Source organism: Nestor notabilis, unplaced genomic scaffold (genome assembly GCF_000696875.1).
Source record: "Nestor notabilis isolate BGI_N333 unplaced genomic scaffold, ASM69687v1 scaffold13116, whole genome shotgun sequence".
Taxonomy (NCBI): Eukaryota; Metazoa; Chordata; class Aves; order Psittaciformes; family Psittacidae; genus Nestor; species Nestor notabilis.
In genome coordinates, this window is record NW_009934316.1 from 29,424 (window position 1) to 48,593 (window position 19,170).

General features: G+C 45.9%; 1 protein-coding gene across 1 annotated transcript in view; it reads left to right on the forward strand.

Moving 5' to 3' along the window:
- Positions 1-13,637, forward strand: part of MAPK8IP3 (mitogen-activated protein kinase 8 interacting protein 3) — a 33,918-nt gene extending 20,281 nt beyond the window's left edge. Inside the window, exons 12-25 of the mRNA XM_010017276.1 lie at positions 1,276-1,437; positions 2,162-2,327; positions 2,787-2,972; positions 3,586-3,772; positions 4,496-4,618; positions 4,878-4,958; positions 6,074-6,141; positions 7,515-7,663; positions 8,497-8,668; positions 8,794-8,907; positions 10,262-10,300; positions 11,977-12,156; positions 12,453-12,596; positions 13,162-13,637. Coding sequence (XP_010015578.1) covers positions 1,276-1,437; positions 2,162-2,327; positions 2,787-2,972; positions 3,586-3,772; positions 4,496-4,618; positions 4,878-4,958; positions 6,074-6,141; positions 7,515-7,663; positions 8,497-8,668; positions 8,794-8,907; positions 10,262-10,300; positions 11,977-12,156; positions 12,453-12,596; positions 13,162-13,283 — 1,893 coding nt within the window. The 3' untranslated portion in view covers positions 13,284-13,637. The remainder of the gene's footprint in view (positions 1-1,275; positions 1,438-2,161; positions 2,328-2,786; positions 2,973-3,585; positions 3,773-4,495; positions 4,619-4,877; positions 4,959-6,073; positions 6,142-7,514; positions 7,664-8,496; positions 8,669-8,793; positions 8,908-10,261; positions 10,301-11,976; positions 12,157-12,452; positions 12,597-13,161) is intronic.
- The last annotated feature ends 5,533 nt before the right edge of the window (positions 13,638-19,170 follow it).

The following is a 19,170-nucleotide window of genomic DNA, read 5'->3' on the forward strand; positions in this document are numbered from 1 at the left end:
TCATTCTCAGCAGATTTTGATTGCCAGGACTTATGCTTCTGTCCTACACTTTATGCTTTTTGAGACAACTCTTACATAATATCAGCAACATTTTGTGCTTATAAGGCTTTTGGTTAAACTTCTTCAGGTATAATACAAAACAGTGTAGAAATTCATGAAAATGAGCAGGTGAAAGTAAAAACTCATTTCAACACTCTTTAGATTGCACTGTTGACTGGAATCCACTGGTAACAGGCCAAAATTACCTAGAGCAGATTTTTGTGAAGCTGCGTCTGTCAATACTAGAGCATTTTGAGTAGAATTGCGGTTGAGGATAGGTCATCTCTCTGCACATTTATCTGCTCTAACTATTTGTTTTGAAATAAGCACTTTGTCATGAACTTCATTCAGAGCTGATTCTAGGATGTCATTCTGATGTTTCAGTTGTAAGAAAATCCTTACTCTGTTAATTGTTTCTAGCAGGTTGATGTGCTCTTTGGATAATATTCTGTTCAGCATCTTTCTGTTATGTATTTGTTTCTGGACTTCTCGTCCCAGCTTTCTCCTAAAAAACTATCTGGAAGTAGCTCTGAGAAGGTTAGCTAGATTGGATTTCAGAAAATACGTAGTGTGCTTCTTTCACTCTGCGCTTGTAATGTAGAGAGCTAAACTAGTTCCTTTTCCTTTTTTGGGAGGTTGTTGGGTTTCTTGTTTTGTTGGGGTTTTAATGTTGTTTTGTTGTGGCTTCATTTTTTACTGACTTAGTTCTGTGAATAGCTCTCTCAGGTCAGGCAAACTGATTTTTGGGCAAAGGCACTATGAGGAAGCAGAAGAGTGCAAGGGATGGGAGGGGGATGTGACTGCCCTGAATGTGTTTCCTCAGCCAAGCAGTCGTTGTCGGTTGTAGTTAAGCAGTCGTGCTTTTCTTGTAGCCCAGGCTAGTAACATCTGCCATGCCCTGCCTGCTTTGCTACAATGGCTTAGGAACCCCAGAGCTGGAAAAACTGAGAAGCCCTGTTTTATTTGTGCATCTGATTTGTTGTCTTTGTTTACTTTAAATCTTTCATTTGCATCTCAGTAAAAAAAACAGTGGCTTTTGCTGGTTTACAGAGAACCTTTGTCTTGCCTGCAGTGAATTTGATGTCTTCTAATAGAGAACAACAAGATCTGCTGTTTCCAGCTAAATATTTTAGGTGTTTGGCATGTATCCACGGTTCTGTACAAAGGTGTCTTATTTTAATGAGATCCTGGAGTCTACAGAATTCTTAGTTCAAGATTCCTGTTTCTTTTGCTTAGCTGTGGTGTGCAGCCGGAGTCAATCTCACGGGATGGAGACCTTTGGAGCAGGAGCCTGGGAATGGGCAGAAATTGGACCCTGGACGTGATCCCCTCACCTGTGATAGGGAAGTGGAAGGCGAGAACGACAAAAGTAACCATACGTCTCCTGAAAAGAAAAAGGTCAGAAAAAAAAAAATGGATTTTTTTTCCCCTTCCAGTGTTTTTTCTCATTCCAGCCATGACATGCCCCATCTCTCAATGCCTTTGTACTAGGCTATATAATGCTTTAACTTGTACTTCTGAGGCACCGTCTTGTGGGGCAGCATTCTGCTGTTCTGGCTCTTCAGTAACTTTCTCTGTGATTTGGGATAAATCATCCAGGATAAAATTCTCCAACTTCTGCTTTTGAAATGCCCTGGTTTTTAATATTCTTAAGTGTTTGGGATTTTTTTTTTTAAGAACCAAGCTGGAATTTGCAGATGATAATACGATGTTTTATCCTTTGTGGTTGTGGGTTTTCTCCCCATGACTGTCTTATACTGCTGCCATATAGTCTTCTGAGATCAGCTTGCTTAAGCTGGTAGGTTGAGTGCATACTGAGCTCCATGGTATTCTGACTGAAGTGAATGTTCAGTGATACATGAGTAGACATCTCAGAAGTTAATGGTCAGACTTTAGCCCTAAGGAGCCAGATAGGCTCTTTGACCAGTGTTCCAGATGCTGGTGCAGCAACATGAATGAAATTTGCGTAGCTCATATTGTTTATTTGCATCAGCTGGGAAGAAACTTGGCTCTTTGAAGCTGGCATTGTGGTATTTGCATGTCTAAACGTTACCAAGCACTAATACGCTCAGTCTGATTTGAGAGGAGCATTGATTCTGCCCATGTGTTTGCTCTCCTGAAGGCAAAGGAGCTCCATGAAATGGATGCCACATCCAGTCGTGTTTGGATCCTCACTAGTACACTGTCAACAAGTAAAGTTGTAATTATTGATGCCAATCAGCCTGGCACAGTGGTGGACCAGTTCACTGTCTGCAATGCTCATGTGCTCTGCATCTCTAGCATCCCTGGTAAGTGGGGCCCAGGCACTGGCTGTAGTCTCACAGGGTCTACCTTCTCTACTGAGGAATGATAAATGTAGTGTCCTCACTTCAGAACTAACCCTTGTACTCTGCTGCATGTAATTGTCCCTCAAAACCATAACTCAGATCTTGCCTTCTTGTAGGTCCCTTCCATGGAGATCCTTCACTGTTGAACATTTACTAAGTCATTCTTTTCGCACATAAAGGATGGCTCCTTGGAGCAAGAGTGAGCCTTGCCCAGGTTTGGGAGGGCTCTGTAGCTGGCCTGGATGTTGATGCTAGGGATGAGATGATTCACCATGAAGTTGACTAATGCTGTGGTGCCTTCCCAGAGTAGAACCCCGAGGATCAGCATCTTCTACCCGAATGGGTACCTCAGGAGTACTGCTATATTTAAATTAGCAGTGACAGCTAGATTTATGGGAGAATCTGTTCTTTGCCCTTCAGCGGCCAGTGAGAGTGATTATCCTCCAGGCGAGATCTTTTTGGAGGGAGATGTAAATCCTGAAGAGTCGTCTGGAACAGATGGTGTCTTGGCAGGAATTACTCTGGTGGGCTGTGCAACTCGCTGCAATGTGCCACGAAGCAACTGTTCCTCGCGTGGTGACACACCTGTGCTGGACAAGGGACAGAGTGAGTTTTGGGGCATAAACTTTAATAGTAGTCCAATTATAGCTAGTCCCATATGAGCTTATGGTCTTACAGCTATATCATCCTGTCCTTGAGTTATCTGCTTCAGAGGCCTCAAGAAGTTTCTTCTTGTGGCACAGGAAGACTGAAGCCCATTTTGGTACATTTCTCTTTAGAGCCCTTCTTTTCTCTCAAAGGGATCCACATCCTGCAGCCCTGTGGGTGTCATATAGCAGAGTATTTTGGACAGGTCATATGTTTGCCCTGCTGCAGTTACTTCTGTTCTCATTGCTTTCTCCTCTGAACCACTGTCTTCTCATGAAGTCAGTTAAGACCATGAAAACCATAATGATGCCCTTGGTGACTCCATAGTGCAGTAGGCAGCCCTGGAGAACTTCTGATGTTTTGCTAGTCACAGATTGTGCCTTGTTTTAAAATAGCCTCTGTTCCCCATCCAAGCAGGAAACACTGGATGAGCTGCTGTCTGTGATGCAGGCGTAGGGCTTGACTGAATTTGGCAAGGAAGGATAAATTACTGAAGTGACAGCCTGATTTCTGTGTAGCTAACTTACCAGCTCATTCTCCAGAACATCTCACACTGTGCTTTGTCTTATAGGTGAGGTGGCTGCTGTCTGCAATGGGAAGATCAACCAGTCGCAGTCTACTGAGGAGGCAACAGAAGCTACAGAGGTACCAGAGAATGGTACAAGTGAGGCAGAGCCTGCTCAAGCCCGGTCGGGGCCCCTCACGGAGCATGTGTTTACTGATCCTGTCCCTGCACAGGCACCTCTTAGGCAGAACGGGTAGGCAGCCTGGGGCCAAAGTGCCAATGCAGTTACTTATCAGCTCTGTTTTCAGAAGCTTTTTGATAGATAAAATATCAAACATTTTTCAGTTTTGTGCCCAAATAGTATTAGAGATGGGATGATAGAGAGAGAAAGGAAATGAAAATAAACATGGTTCAGCCTGCAGCAGGCTATGTCAGCTGTCAAAGTACAAATACTTGATCTCTCAGTACAAATTTAGACCCACTGTTAAGGCAGATCTGCTAAAGTACATGTACACTAAATGTTCTTACTGAAGGAACTTACTGATTCATTTGTAAAAATGATGATTTATTTATTCTAGTAGCACCCCTCATGTACAGAAAAGACCCAAAAATGAGTCTGGTATGATGACCTGAGGAGCAAGGTGAAAGCCTTGGATACAAATTGTTCCTAAATGACCAAGATTTTCTTAGTTGTTTTTGTTGAAGTTGGCAATGAACAGAGAAAATATTGTTAAGATAATAGTACTGCTAAACAGTTAAGTTCTATGGATTTTGAAGTATTTGCTATTTGTATTGGTGGGGAAAAAAGGAAGTTTTGCAAATTGCAGATTTCAGAGTCAAGGAATTAGAAAAGAAGGAAGTGATTTGTGTATACAAGGGCCATTATCTGCTTGTGAATGCCAGACTGAGACTGTAGATGGGCATTCTGTGCATTGCTGCTACTAAAGCCTCTGACAACATTCTTTTACCTCTTCAGGGAGAACGGGCAGCTGAAGACAGAGTCAAGCACAACACTGCCAGATCAAGAGTTGAATGGAGATGCTGCTGGGACTTGTACCAGTGCTGCCCCCACCATGTGGCTGGGAGCACAGAATGGCTGGTAGGTTCCCCTTGGGCTGGCAGATCTCTGTCACCTCTGTACTCTGGGCATCTCTTTTCGTGTCTGCACACCTTTGATTCACTTCTTGTTTCTGGAGTAGGTTTTCATTGCTCATTGTTGTTCTGAGCCCTCAGCTCAACGTAGGCACAGGCATTTAACCTCACTTTCTTATCTAACCTCCAACTTTTCTACCAGAAGAAATGACTCAAGCCTAGTCAGGCTGTGCTGCTAACTCTCCCCAATTTGTCCTTTCTCACAGGCTTTATGTGCACTCGGCTGTATCCAACTGGAAGAAGTGTCTGCACTCAATAAAGCTGAAGGACTCTGTACTAAGTCTGGTGTAAGTGTGCATGCCAAGGCATGCTGAAGAAGGTTCAGTGCCTAAGCAATATTTTAGATAGTGGTAGCAGCTCTTTTTCAGTTATCTTTTCATTTGCTCTTCTAAGTACCTTCGTTTGTGAGGAAGATTTCCCTAGATTTTTGTTACTGGAAAGCCTCATACTGAACTGTTTTCCTGCTCAGCCGCAAACGTGACCCAATTCAGTGAAGAAGGTACTAAACTAGCTTAGCAGGATCAGGAGGAAATAAGTGGGGAAGAGAAAGACAAAATTTTACTAGGGTGTAAATTAGGTGGCATTTGTTGAAGTCAGTAGAGTTTGTAGTATGAAGGAGAAAGTAACCTCAATAGGACATCTATGGATGACTTTACATGACCCTTGGCCCTTGCAGGATGTTCCTGCAAGTGCTAATCTGAATGGGAATTGCAGAGAGAACATAAAGATGGTGTGTATGGACCACAGAATCATAGAATGGTTAGGGTTGGAAAGGACCTTAAAGCTCATCCAGTTCCAACCCCACTGCCATGGACCGGGACACCTCCCATTAGACCAGGTTGCTCAAGGCGCTGCCCAGCCTGGCCTTGTACACTGCCAGGGATGGAACAGTCACCACTTCCTTGGGCAGCCTGTGCCAGTGCCTCACCACTCTCACAGTAAACAATTTCTTCCTCATATTTAACTAAATTCCCCCTATTTAAATTTGAAGCTATTGCCCCTTGTCCTATCACTGCAGTCTTTGATGCAGCATCTCCAGCATCCTTGTAGGCCCCCTTCAGATACTGGAAGGGATCTATGGGGTCTCCACGCAGCCTTTTCTTCTCCAGGCTGAACAGCCCCAGTTTTCTCAGCTCCCTGATCATCTTCGTGGCCTCCTCTGGACTTGCTCCAGCAGCTCCATGTCCTCCTTATGTTGCTTTATCAGCTCCATGTCTTTCTTATGTTAGGCACAGCAGAACTGCACAAAATACTCCAAACGGGGTCTCACAGGAGCAGAATAGGGGGTAGAATTGCCTCCTTTGACCTGCTGGTCCCGCTTCTTTGGGTGGATGTCAGAAAGGATTTGTTAGTTCCTTACTTCTACAGACTTTTGTAAGTATTTACTTTTCTGTGATTTCAGGCATGTGAAAGGGAGGGTCCTTGTTGCTCTGGCAGATGGAACACTAGCCATATTCCACCGGGGAGAAGGTAAGAATCAGTGTATTAAGATTAAAACAAACCTGCCTGAAAGTGTAGCAGTGGATTAAGTGCTATTCTGAGTTGAGAAGGAAATGTGCTGGCTTGCCAGAGTACAAACCTATGGTTAAAATGCATAACTATTATACACATGTATTCGTAATCCTAAAACATCTACACCATTTCATGAGCTTTTCTGAACAAAAATGTATGTATGTGCTGTGTAGCACACGCAGAGTAAATGCAACAGTTCTAGGAATACACATGCTGTGCAGTTGTTGAGGCATGCTTGGTAAGTGTAATGCATTTGGACCACATCAGTGTTACTGTGCATTCAGCTCTAACAGGGCATGCACAGGGAGCTCCACACAGCTCAGACTGTACCTGAGCATATCATCTGTGCAGTTGATTTGCCTGATCAAACAAGCCTGCTGCTTCCCAGAGAAGCTGGACTCTGTTAAATACTGGAATTGGTCACTGCATACACAGCAGGCAGAGCTGGGATTTACTGGAAGTCTGGAAATCCCAAACAGATGACATCTTTGCATTACACTTGATTAGTTTTTCTTGTTGCAAAAAAGAGATGTTCAGGTAATGTGACATGCCTTGTCTTCTTCACTGTTGTAGGTTTTATTTCACTATCACTTGGGCAGTTTCTGATCTGTGTTCATACCTAAAAGCACATGGGAATTTGACTAACGTTTGCATATTAAGAACTTATTTATTCATTGAGTAGCAGTTTATATAGGAAGCTGAAATACAGAGATATCCTGTTTTGTGCAGTCTGAATTTTGATTCAGCCTTGTCATGAATTCAAGGCTGACCATTGACATATAAAACTTGTTCCATCAGAAACAGGATAAAGCTGCATGATGCAGAGGCCATCTGTCTGTGAATGACACAGTATCTGCCTGGTTAGCTAGAAAATAAGCCTGGGAGGTGGGAGATCTGATTCCTTATTCTGGATTTTGACACTTCGAGGGAATTGTCTGTGATACGAGGAATCCTTACTGCAAGGACTATATTGTCCATTTCCTTTAAAGTTTCTGCATAGTCCTGTTAGGCTGTCTTTCCTCTTCCGCTTCTGGTTTTGTTGTAGTTACTAGAGAAGCCTGTTCTCTTCATTACAATAAAAGGATGTTTAATTTAGCCTGATTTGGAAAGCTTTCAGCCCACCAAACTAAGCATTATTGTCGTGTGTTTTATAAGTACAAGGCTGGCCCAAAGTAGTAGCATAGATTCATGGGAAGTTCACAGACGTAAGCAAAACGTGCATTTGAGTGTTACTAAGCCTGCATACCTAGGTATATGTGGAAAGGTAGAGGTATTGTATACTGACATGTCATGAAGGAGATGCGTATTTCCATGCTTGTTTTTCACCTTAGATGGTCAGTGGGATCTCAGTAATTACCACCTAATGGACCTCGGTCACACTCACCATTCCATCCGTTGCATGGCTGTTGTGTATGATAGAGTCTGGTGTGGCTACAAGAATAAAATCCATGTTATCCAACCTAAGACAATGCAGATTGAGGTAAGAGAGCAAATGTGTGTATATGCATGCACATGTTTATATTGTATTTATTCTTATAGCTATATTCTGCTGAGTGTATGGAAATGCAGAACCTTTATATTATCATTGCTGACTGTAGGACCCAAACTGTCAATCTGGATCATGCTATGATCCAGTCTGCCAGGAGGATAGTATTTATTCCTTCCTCCCTTTCCAGAAGTTAAATCTTTAGATAAGTCTAAACTGAGAACCTTCTTTATCTTTACTAGTGAGCCTATGAGGCCACATGCTGTACGAATGTATGTGCATGCTTTACAGCAGCCTTTCATACATGGTCTAAGACTTCTCTGTCTGTAGGGATTGTGGCAGAAGGGGAGCCCTGGTGATCCCATGTGCGTAAGAGAAAAATGATGTTTAGAGCCGTTTGGTTGAAATTCAATACACTGGTGTTGGTACAAGCCTATTTGACAGTGCTTGGAGTAATTCTAATCAAAGGGAGAAGTGCTGAATCTGAAGTTCACATGAATGAGCCAAGGCATTTTGGTCTTAGGGGCTTATTCTGGAGTTGTGTGTTTTCTTTTTCTGCCAAAGACGTTGAAAGCTCTTGGTTTCTAAATGTTCTTGCTCCTGAAGTGGTCTGCAAAGACCATAATCTCTGCAGAGTCACTATACAACTCAAGTGAGGGATTTTCTGTATACTGTAGTGAATTTCTAAGGTCAGCTAGCATTACCACATTTTAACCAAGAGCTTTGAAACCCGAACAAGTGATCTCAGTTGAAGACAATGCAGTATACATGTAGATAATTGCAGACGTTTTGTAAACTCATGTTGGTCCATCTATTTGGCATTTCAGAAATCCTTTGATGCCCACCCTCGGCGGGAGAGTCAGGTGCGACAGCTGGCATGGATTGGAGATGGAGTATGGGTCTCCATCCGCCTGGACTCCACCCTGAGGCTTTACCATGCCCACAGCCATCAACATCTGCAAGATGTTGACATTGAGCCTTATGTCAGCAAGATGCTAGGTGAGGAAGTAGGGACTGTGAGTAAATGATCTGTTGCTTACTGAGATCAGAGAGAAATCAAAATTCACAAGCAGACCTTGTCCAAAGTCATAACTGATTCTCTGTTTCTTATTCATGCTTACAAGGCACCGGAAAGCTGGGCTTTTCATTCGTGCGGATTACAGCCCTGCTCATCGCTGGCAACCGCCTCTGGGTAGGGACAGGGAATGGTGTCGTCATCTCCATTCCACTGACTGAGAGTAAGTGCCATTGACTGTAAATATTGCTGCACCCCCCAAAAAAAAGAATTTACTTGTTATTTGTGCAGCACGGAGGATGGCTCTGGCATATAATGCTTTCAGACATTGTTACTCTGAACCTGACACACCTTTGAACAGTGTTCAGAGAGAAGAGCCCTGAGTATGAGCAGCCCTGAACTTGGCTTAACTCTTTCTTACAAAGGAATAAAGTGTTCAGCTGAACGGATTTAACTTGTTTAAAACCAAACAGATCTTTGTTACTGTCCCTTTCAGTGCAGTTGAAACCATTTCCCTCTGGGGGGACGAGTGACATCTCTACCATCTGTACAGTTGTCTTTTTTGAGCATGGCCTTGACAGAGCAGACTCATGTAAACTGATTCCGTAGCTACTGGAAAGCAGGAGAAACAGCTTTGGGAATTGTAGGAAGTCTCCAAAAGGAGGCCACATTCTGAGATATCATGAGAGAGAATTTTATTTTGGCATAGACATCTAAACATCTCTATAACAGCATTTTCCAGAAACTGACCTTAGAACAGCTTAATTTACTCAAATTAGAGCTCAGGTTTATCAGTCAAGTAGAAATTGGTATCCCAACAGTAGTAGTTAATAGCTGCTATCTCCGGAGTTGGAAGTTTGGTTGACACTCCTCGTAATCTTGTTCTGTACCTGTCAGACAGCATCTTATTTTGAAGATCTGTGCCAGTTTATAGTGGGGGAGTAGGATTTGCATTCAATAGAAAGTAGTCAAATTTACATTTTCTTGCCACTGCTCGCAGGAAAGCTGAGAAGCAGATAGCTCTTATATAAAAAGAGGAGCGGACCCGTTGCAATCTTCCTGGAGCTCAGGGCTGAGATGGTCTCCTAAGGCTAGTGGAGCTGGATATGCCTGGGGCTGACACCAGAAAGCCAGTGACACAGTCATCTCTGTGCATTGCAATTTTGGTCTCATTTCTGAATCCCTGATTTAAAGCCCATTCTTTCCTGGGGCTGCTGTCCTAATTCTGAGTTAAGCTTGTTCTCTGCTGTAAGCCAGTTGCATTATCTTTTGGTGTTTCTGTAAAAATGTGGTAAGCAGTAAGGTGTCCCTGGAAATTTTAGCAGTAGATCCTTGTGGCCATGGTCCCTCTCCCATCTCAGATATTACATTTGTCCTTGTAAGATAAGAGCAAAGTGAGCAAGAACAGTGTTGGTGTGAACTACTCTGAGCCTGTAGCTTCTGTTGCAATTTCTCTTAAGTTTTATACATTTCTGTTGCTCCCTGAGTTTTCTCCCAGTAATCACCTTTTTCTTCTCTCTTGCCCTGCCTGTCTATTCCCGTGCCCTTTTGTGTCCCCACTCCTTGCCTGTGCCTAGCTGTAGTCCTCCACCGAGGCCAACTCCTTGGGCTCCGGGGTAAGTCCGTTGCCTCCTTCCTTCAGCTTTCACTCCGTTTGCACCCATTCACCCTTCCAGTTGCTTTCCCACCCTTCCATTCTGCCATTCAGCTCTCTCCATCCATTTTTCCTCATCACTCTTTCATTTTAAGTTGCATCTAAGAAAAGCAACCAGAGACAGTAAGGAAAATACCCGCATTTGCCATGGCTAAAATCATTTTCATCCATCTCATCAGCTGACATGGGGGGTGGAGGGGGGCTGAGTTAGGAGTACTTTATTCTTCATCTGTAGTTCTTTTATTGTGGTAGGCCAGGTTTGAGATGGGGACTGTAAAGGTTCATTCAGAGGATTCCAGGAAGGAGTAGACTGTTCTTCCAAGGTCTTCCTTGGTCATCCTTGGCTTTCTAAGGATGTGTCTTATCAATTCCCAGGCCAATGGCAGTAGGTTTTGTGGCAACTGCCAGCTGCAAGTAATCAAACAAGACTTCTAACCAGAGGGGACTGAAGAAAAGAAAGATTTGGGTTTGTGCCAGTTAAGGCAGGGTCTGAGTTCTAATTTGAGCTTACATTAGCTTTTCCAGGGTTTAAGCAAACCAAAGCACACAGGTGCAGAGAGCCTTCATCTTGGGGATCTTCCCCTGCACATGCTGATTCTCATTTTCCATCAAAATATTTGTACTTTTCTCGCTATCCTGACTCAAGCCTGATGAATAAAAGTTTCCTTTGCAAAAGTCACTTAACTGAAATCTAGCCCAAGCCAAATAGAGATAATTAATAATTATGGATAATTAAACAAACAATCGAGTTCTCACACAGAAAATGAAAGCCTGATCTTAGTACTGCTTCTGTTTTACTGGTAGGGGTGCACACAAAAGGAAAAGTATCTCCCATGCTGAGCTCTGAGCAGTGGTATCTGTTCCTTGCTGAGTGGAAGCATTCACATTCTCAGAGCCTGCATGCAGGCCCTTTAGCCCACCTTGAAATCCTTGGAAACTGGATGGTGAATATCTTTCAAATGTTCACTGCTTGAGTAGCTGATCTTCTGGTGTCACAGCTAAATCAAGGTTAAGGAAGGACCTTATTCCACTGCTCTGACGTTTACTGGGCTAAGAGGCCTTCACCAGATCCAGAGATTGCCTTCAGCACCCTGTATGCTCGGGGCTTGGCCTGAGCGAAGTACTTGACTTGGAAACTGAGCAACTTCACCAATCTAGAAAATAGCAGGAATTCTCCTCCAGGTACCCATAGTGTCTCTATGTACAGTGGACACCTTTGGATACCCTGCCAGGTATGAAAGACCCAGGTCGATCCTAGGACAGCAGGTCATTTCTAGAGGCTGGACAGGATTGCTGGTGGTGAAGAGGCTTTTACTTGGACAGCTCAGAGACCTTGTTTAGCTTGCTTTAGGATTACTCTTGCTCAGCACATCCAGGGATGTGTACTTCATTAGAAGCCAAATACTATATTTAATGAGAAAATGTAGTTTGTTATCATTGGTTGTTATCAGCTTAAGAGAGAGGGACTACATAGTCTAGTGGTGTCTCCTTCATCACATCCTTTATACAAGATCTTTAAAGAGACCTGTGCCTTTAAATGTTTTTCTTCATGGCTCACTAGTTTTCTCTTTGGCTGAGTCCCTTCTGTAAATGGAACTCAAAGCCTTGGCTGACAGTATTCCTCCTCCCTGTCCCCAGCCAACAAGACCTCACCAACCTCTGGAGAGGGCAGCCGCTCTGGTGGGGTCATCCATGTGTACGGTGATGACAACAGTGACAAATCTGCCAGCAGTTTTATTCCCTACTGTTCCATGGCTCAGGCACAGCTCTGTTTCCACGGCCACCGGGATGCTGTCAAGTTCTTCGTCTCTGTGCCTGGTAAGGATCAGCATAGCCAGTCCTTGTGAGGGTCTTGTCCTGCTGTCCATTCTGCAGCAGGGGCTTGAGCTGATCTGCAGACACCCATCCATGCATTCCTAGTACTTGCAGGTCACTGTGACACAGAGTGTTTAAACACTGTGGCTTAAACTTCAGTGTTTAAACTCTGCGTTTAAACTGCAGTGGCTTCCAGATTCCACCAGCAGAAGGAACTGGCCTGCCCACTTGTGTTTGTGTGTGTGTGAACTGCACTGGGGGTGAGGAGAGCCACTGACAGCACCTGTGTCCTCTCCCAGGCAATGTCCTAGCAACCCTGAATGGGAGTGTGTTGGACAGCCCTTCGGAGAACCCCAGCACAGCGGCCACAGAGACTGAGGGGCAGAAGCTGAAGAACGTCCTGGTGCTGAGTGGAGGGGAAGGGTACATTGATTTCCGGATTGGTGAGTGCCTATGGTGGGAGGCATCTGAAACAGGAGGGGTGTGCAGGGTCACGGACATGGAGAAGAGGGATTGGGGCTGTGGGAAGTGAGATTTGAAAAGCACTGATCTCTCTATCTCCTGCCTCTGGCTGTGAGGGCAGATAGTGAGCATTTTCTTTGTAGAGCACAAGGCTGCGAGACTCTGCCCCTGCCTGTGCCTGCCATGCCACACAGTCTGTTAATATCCCTGGAAATTAAAAAAACATCTGTGCCGCTGGCTCCAAACATTGCTACTGCGCTGTGGTCACCTGCGCTGCTCGAGTGCGCTCAGTGTTACAAACATCAGCTTCCCCAAAAGGAATTCCCTGCTGTTGGAGATGGCTTGTTCCTTCCACGCAGTCCTGGTTCAGAAAAGCACCATGTTGCTATAAATGTTCTCCAGGCATAACGGAAGATCTCAGCTCATGCTGTCTGTTGTCAGGCTGCCAAGACTGTATCAGGGGTATAGGTCTCTTTGGAAGCATTCCAGAACAGTGGAATTCAGGATTTTCTTTCTTGCCTTTTTTACTCTGTTTTCTCTCTTCAGGGGATGGAGAAGATGATGAGACAGAGGAGAATGCAGGAGACGCCACCCAGGTGAAGCCAGTACTTTCAAAGGCTGAAAGGAGCCACATTATTGTGTGGCAGGTATCATACATCCCTGAGTGAGAATTTCTCCTTTCCCACCAATGTAAGTGTCCCTCCTCCCGCCTGAATGCCAAGATGTACATACAGAACGCCTGCATTATACCTACTGCTGGAAACCGACCCCAGACAACTGCAACGGCTCCTGCCTCGGACTGTGACCCCCTTCTAACCTCTGAACTTGCAGCTTTCATCTTGGGCCCTTGCGCTTTCTGCGTGGTTGGGTTATTGTTCTGCTCTGGAGCTGGCATGTACAAGGAGAGAAATGGCAGTGCATTGATGAAGTGAGGCTGGAGCTAGAACTGTGCAAAGCCTTTGCCCAGTGCACAGGAGCTGGCAGCTGATGGTGGTGGGTCAGGTTCTCCGGCAGGTTGCCTCACTTCCACCTGCATGAGAAAAAAGTGCATCCCCTGCCAAAGCAGTGGTGATGAATCACAACTGCTACAGCACCCTCGCAGAAATCCTTTCTAGTTCACCAGTGGACTCTTCACCTTATCTACCCTTAAGCACAGAATAATGTCCCACAGACTTGAGAGCAAGCAGGTCCAAGGAACCCTCAATAGAACAGTGTCAGGGCTTGGGCAGCACTTCTGCTCTTTGGCTGGAGAAGGCAGCAGTGCCATTACTGTAGGGAACACATCCTCCAGACTTGCAGGTGGAAAGTCTCCCCCCTCTGCTGCTGTTGCCACAGCAGTCATACGCTGGCTGACTGCATGTGACTGGAGAGGATTGGGTGGTGGTCTTAGGTGGGAGATGAGTGTTTGATGGTGGAGGCTACAGAGCCTTTGGAAACTGGTAGTAAAGGGGTACTGGAACCTTGCTTTTTTAAGAGCAGAAAAGGCAGCAATGCTTTTAACTCCCCCTTCCAGAAATGCCAGGCAGAGAAGAATTCTTGAGTTATTTCTCAGATGTTCAGGAGAAAGCTCTCTCTGCATAGCATTTGTTGGCTTTTAAAGCACAGGTGAGGGCAAATGATGTTGGTCTGCTGTGAAGTCTGCATTAACACATTGAGGTTACCTGGACTCACAAGACTGTGTCCCCATCACAGGAACTGCTGGAAGGAGATGTCTGTTTTCCTTCATGCTGTGGCTGTCAGTTAGGAAAGACATTGTAGGTGCAGTCGAGGTATAGAAAGGTTGTGTATCACCTGAGGTCACACAGAGAAAGGAACTGAGGCCAGATCTCCCAACCTCTTTTAGCTGACATCATGATCATTGACTTTATTACTAAGTAATTTCAAAAGCTGGAAATTTCTGACTCCTGAAAAGAATTGACAACCCCTGAGAGAGGTCCCGCTGGCCCTCGTCGTGTGAGCAGTGCTGGGGGATTGCAAATGTGTGTCCTCCTTACAAGAGAAGCATCAAAAAACGGGGCTGGGGAGAGTGGTTTTGAGATCCAGATGCAGAACATGGCCGCTTCAGATGTAGAGGCAATGGTTTGTCCTCCCTTTCTGACCCTGGAAACAGTCCTGTCTCCATAAGAACAAGTTCTCTTTCCTTTGAACGCTCCTTTCTGGATGTGTAGGACTAGATCAAGTAGCAGTTGTTAGCAATGGATTTGGAAGCTCCTAGTGGTCATCTTGTCTGCACATCTCTGAGTTGTGCAGCACTCGGAGGTTCATGGGGATGTTCTTGTGCCACTGTGATGGTATGGGAACAGGGGGGGGAAGCCTCCATCTCCTCGAAGGCTCCTGGCTGTGTCCTGTGCTTGTTGCCACAGACCAGGCTGCCCCCAAGGCTGGTAGTCTAAAGCTACGCATGTGCTGCAGGGATGCAGTATTCCCAAGGGAAGCTCCGACATATGGCGTCTGTCTCGGTGCAGCAGCACTGAAATGATTTTTGGATCCACAGTTCAGTAAAGGCTTTGGCCCACATTTCCTCTGCAAGGAGGCAAGAGGACATCTCTGGACAAGCCACCAGAGCAGAGCCACAGCGTTGCCCATGACGCGCACCCACACCAAGGTGGAACACAGCTGGATAGTGTCCTCTGGTCATTGGCACACTGGGCTCTGTGGCTGGCATGTGGTGAAGGGATGCTTGGAGTCACCACCTGCATGTGGGAGGACCTTTTCACCAGGGACATGTCACTGGGGCACTGCTGACTGTGCCAGGCCTCGTTCACTTCCCCAGAATGCTTTCTGGTAGGAGGAGCTCTTTGGATCACAACAGAGTGCATTGATGTTAACAAGATCAACATTCAGAGCACAAATTCTAGAGACATGTAACAGTTGGTCAGTTAGGGCCAGGTAAAGTTTAGGATTTGGGCATATTGAAGAGGAGAGGAAAAAAAAAAAGCCCTAGTAGGGCCCAGTTCCTTGGCTGTGTTGACTCTATAGGGAAATAGAGAATTGCAGTGTTCTTACCTCTTACTGTTTGCTCTCTTATCTGGTTTTAGCAGTTGAAGTGACAGTACTTGGTTTCCTGTCACCCCCTGGGCCCTGCCAACATTAAGGAAACCCATTTCAGGCCTCTGCCAACAGGTTCCTTTCCAGCTCGGTGCATGGTTTCCTCCAAGAGAAGGACGTGTCCAAGAGGGGCAGCTACAGCTGAGTAGAACCAGCCTCTGCTGTCAGCTCCTGGAGGCATTTGGTGGCTGCTGGGCAGCAAGGTGAGAACTGACTGGCTTCAACACACTTCCCTGTCATATCTCCACTGTGATGTATGTAAAGTATCTTGTATGTTACAAAAGGATTTTAAAAAGTGTCTTAAGGCCTGTAAACTCCGCTCTTTGGTCTGAAGATGGCATTCTGTAAAGAGACTGCTGTATGAATACGTTCCCATGCTTTGTCCCCTACGCTATCAAACAATAAACCATATCTGTTCTGTATGTAATAAATGTGTTAACATCAACAGATGTGGGACATCTTGTTCCTGTAGAGGCACTGGCATTTCTGCTCAGTGTTTAATAGCGGGAGGACATTTAAAAGGGTGGGAATGGTAGCTCAGGTGTTCACCATTAAGCATTTTAGTGGCAAGGAATGAGATGTGGATTGCTTGCTGGGTTGGAGCAGAAGGTCCTGCAAGCCACAGGTGCAGCCGGTAGCTTCCTCCCCCTGTCAGAAGCAAAAAGGGAAGAAGGAAGTGGTTCTGCTGTCATGGGGTGTCCTCTTCAGGTGAGCTGCAAGGGTTAACACATCAGGCTCAGCTTTCAACACTCAATTTGCCATTGTCCTCTGTCAGTACCAGGTGGTACTGACACAGGGATGGGTGACCTTCAATACTGCAGGCTCCTTTTAGTCCCAGCAGCACTTAGACACATTCATATTTATTTTGTAGAACTGCATTAATTCAATATGTACAGCTTAATTCAATAGCTGTACATAGCAACAAGGGAGCCACCTCCTTACACCCCACCAGGGTCCCTGAGGTGAGCCACCTCCATGACTCCAGGCCAGGTGAAGTACCATGGGCACTGCTCCTGGGGTAATGGAAGCACCATTGGAAATAGGCCCTGGGACCAGTCCCGCACCCCTGGGGCTGCAGTTGGAGCAAGGCACTGGATGAAATGCAGCTGTGTCTCATGCCCAACTGGGTGGTTGCCATCATCCATGCACAGGTTTGAGAGTCCTGGCAGACCTCTTGGTGTGTTCTAGGCAATGAATCCAGCACACAGGAAAACTGGGCTGTGCAGCTTTCCAAAAGGAAATCACCTTAGTGATGGCACAAGGCTCTCAGGTTGCCCAGGACTCTGTGTGAAGGCAACACTGCACCCTGCCAAGTGTAAGACCCTGAGGTCACCATCAGGCCATGATTGTCCTCATCAGCCTGCACCCATACATGGGCCCTTTTCACATGGTCCAGGAGTCTCATTTAAGCACTAGCTGGGGCCTTTAGTCTGTGCCTGAGCTGTGCTGTAGCTGTGCTTATCTCCAGCTGCTCTTAAATGGACCCTTTGGACTTGGGGGTTTGCATTAGATGATCTGCAAAGGTCCCTTCCCTCCCAAGTCATTTTATGATTTTGTGCCTTACAATTTATTATCTCCATTTGCCTTTGCTCCTGGCCGGGCTCCCTGGATAGATGGTGGTCGTGGGTCATTTTTTTGCCTTGCCTGGGGCTGTTGGTGGACCCTGTTAACAGTACTTGGCTCTGCCCTTTGTGGTCAGACTCCATGGGCTTGTGCTGGCGTTGTGCTCAGTTCCTGGCTATGCCGGACAGAGGACTAGGTTGTTATGCTCATCCCACCTAAGTCACATCTAGCCCTCCTCTCCCACATTGCTTGTCCTCAGTTCTGTGCTGCTTCAGTAGCACATAGACCATGGTAAGGACAGTGAGGCATCTGCCCAGCACCTGGCAGTGGAGGCCACAGAAGCCAGAGACACTGTCTTCCATCCAGGGCAGCTGCAGTGGGAAGTCTCACAGTGTTTGTGCTTCTCGCAACACTGTATTTTCCCTCCCCTGGATTCTCTCATTGCTTCTAAAGCCAGTGAAGCAGCTGCCCTGCAGTGCTCCTCCCACAGCAGAGCAATGAGAGCTTAGCTCTTGCCAGCCTTTGCTCCTTGTCATGGGACCAGCTTTTAACTCATGAGAAAAGCCTTTCCCCTTACCCCACAGCAGCTTAAGCCTTTAGGAGCCTCTGCTGAGGAACCCCATGGAAGTCCAGGTAGCTCATGTCAATGTATTTGCTCCTGCCTGATGACAGCCTTTTTCCTGGTAACTGGGGCGACATGTTCCCCTGTCCCATCCAGGCCTGCCATGCACACTGGGCAAGACATGGAGTCCAGTTGCTGCTCTCCCTCAGTAATTCCCTTCAGGTTACTTGTGATTTCAGTACACTGCAGCAAATGGAACAGCACTTCTTGACTACCTACCACAGCAGATTAAAGTACGCCATACTCCTGCCAGCAATTGCTGAGAGTGAGGGATAGGTCACTTTGGGTAAGCTTGGAACCTGAGTTTTCATTGCCCTTGTGGAGCTGTTGGAGCAAGTCCAGAGGCGGCCACGGAGATGCTGTGAGGGCTGGAGCAGCTCTGCTCTGGAGACTGAAAGCTGGGCTGGTTCAGCCTGGAGAAGAGAAGGCTCCTGAAGCGGAGACCTTAGAGCACCTCCCAGTGCCTAAAGGGGCTGACAAGAAACCTGGAGAGGGGCTTTGGACAAGGGCCTGTAGGGACAGGCCAAGGGGGAATGGCTTTAACCTGCCAGAGGGGAGATCGAGATGGGCTCTTAGGCAGAAGCTCTTCCCTGTGAGGGTGCTGAGGCGCTGGCACAGGTTGCCCAGAGAAGCTGTGGCTGCCCCATCCCTGGCAGTGTTCAAGGCCAGGTTGGACGGGGCTTGGTGCAACCTGGTCTAGTGGCAGGTGTCCCTGCGTGTGGCAGGGGTTTGGAACTGGGTGAGCTTTAAGGTCCCTTCCAACCCAAACCAGTCTAGGATTATGCAGTGGTTATGAGGAATCCAATGCTATGCCTGTATGCGGTAAGCCAATGGCTCTGCATTTGGACTTCTTCATGACTTCCATGCACTGAAAAAAAAAAAACCCCAAGTTTTCTTCAAACATTTATTTTCATTAGTAAATACATTTGTACACAGTTCTGTGAAATAATGCAATATTCTCAATCGGTTTTCTCTGATATATGTAGGACCAAAATTATTAAAAAAAAAAAAAGTTCTTAAAAACCTAATTTTCAGGCTGAAAAGGAAACTGTGCTCCAAAGAATTGCAGCTGGATGACAGGAGCTATGCATTCAGAGACTATACAGGGAACCAAGAAGGTTCCTCTGCTGACTGAGACCAAAGCTATCGTAAAAACAAAGCTGAACCTATCTGCATCTTTCCTTTCAGATGAGGTGACTGTACAGGGAGAAAGTTAGGAAACCTGGATACACCATACTGCAGTGGACAAGGGGTCCCTTCTGCAAGATGCCATACTTCTAGCACACAGAGCACACGGGAAGCTCAGAACATTGGACATGTCT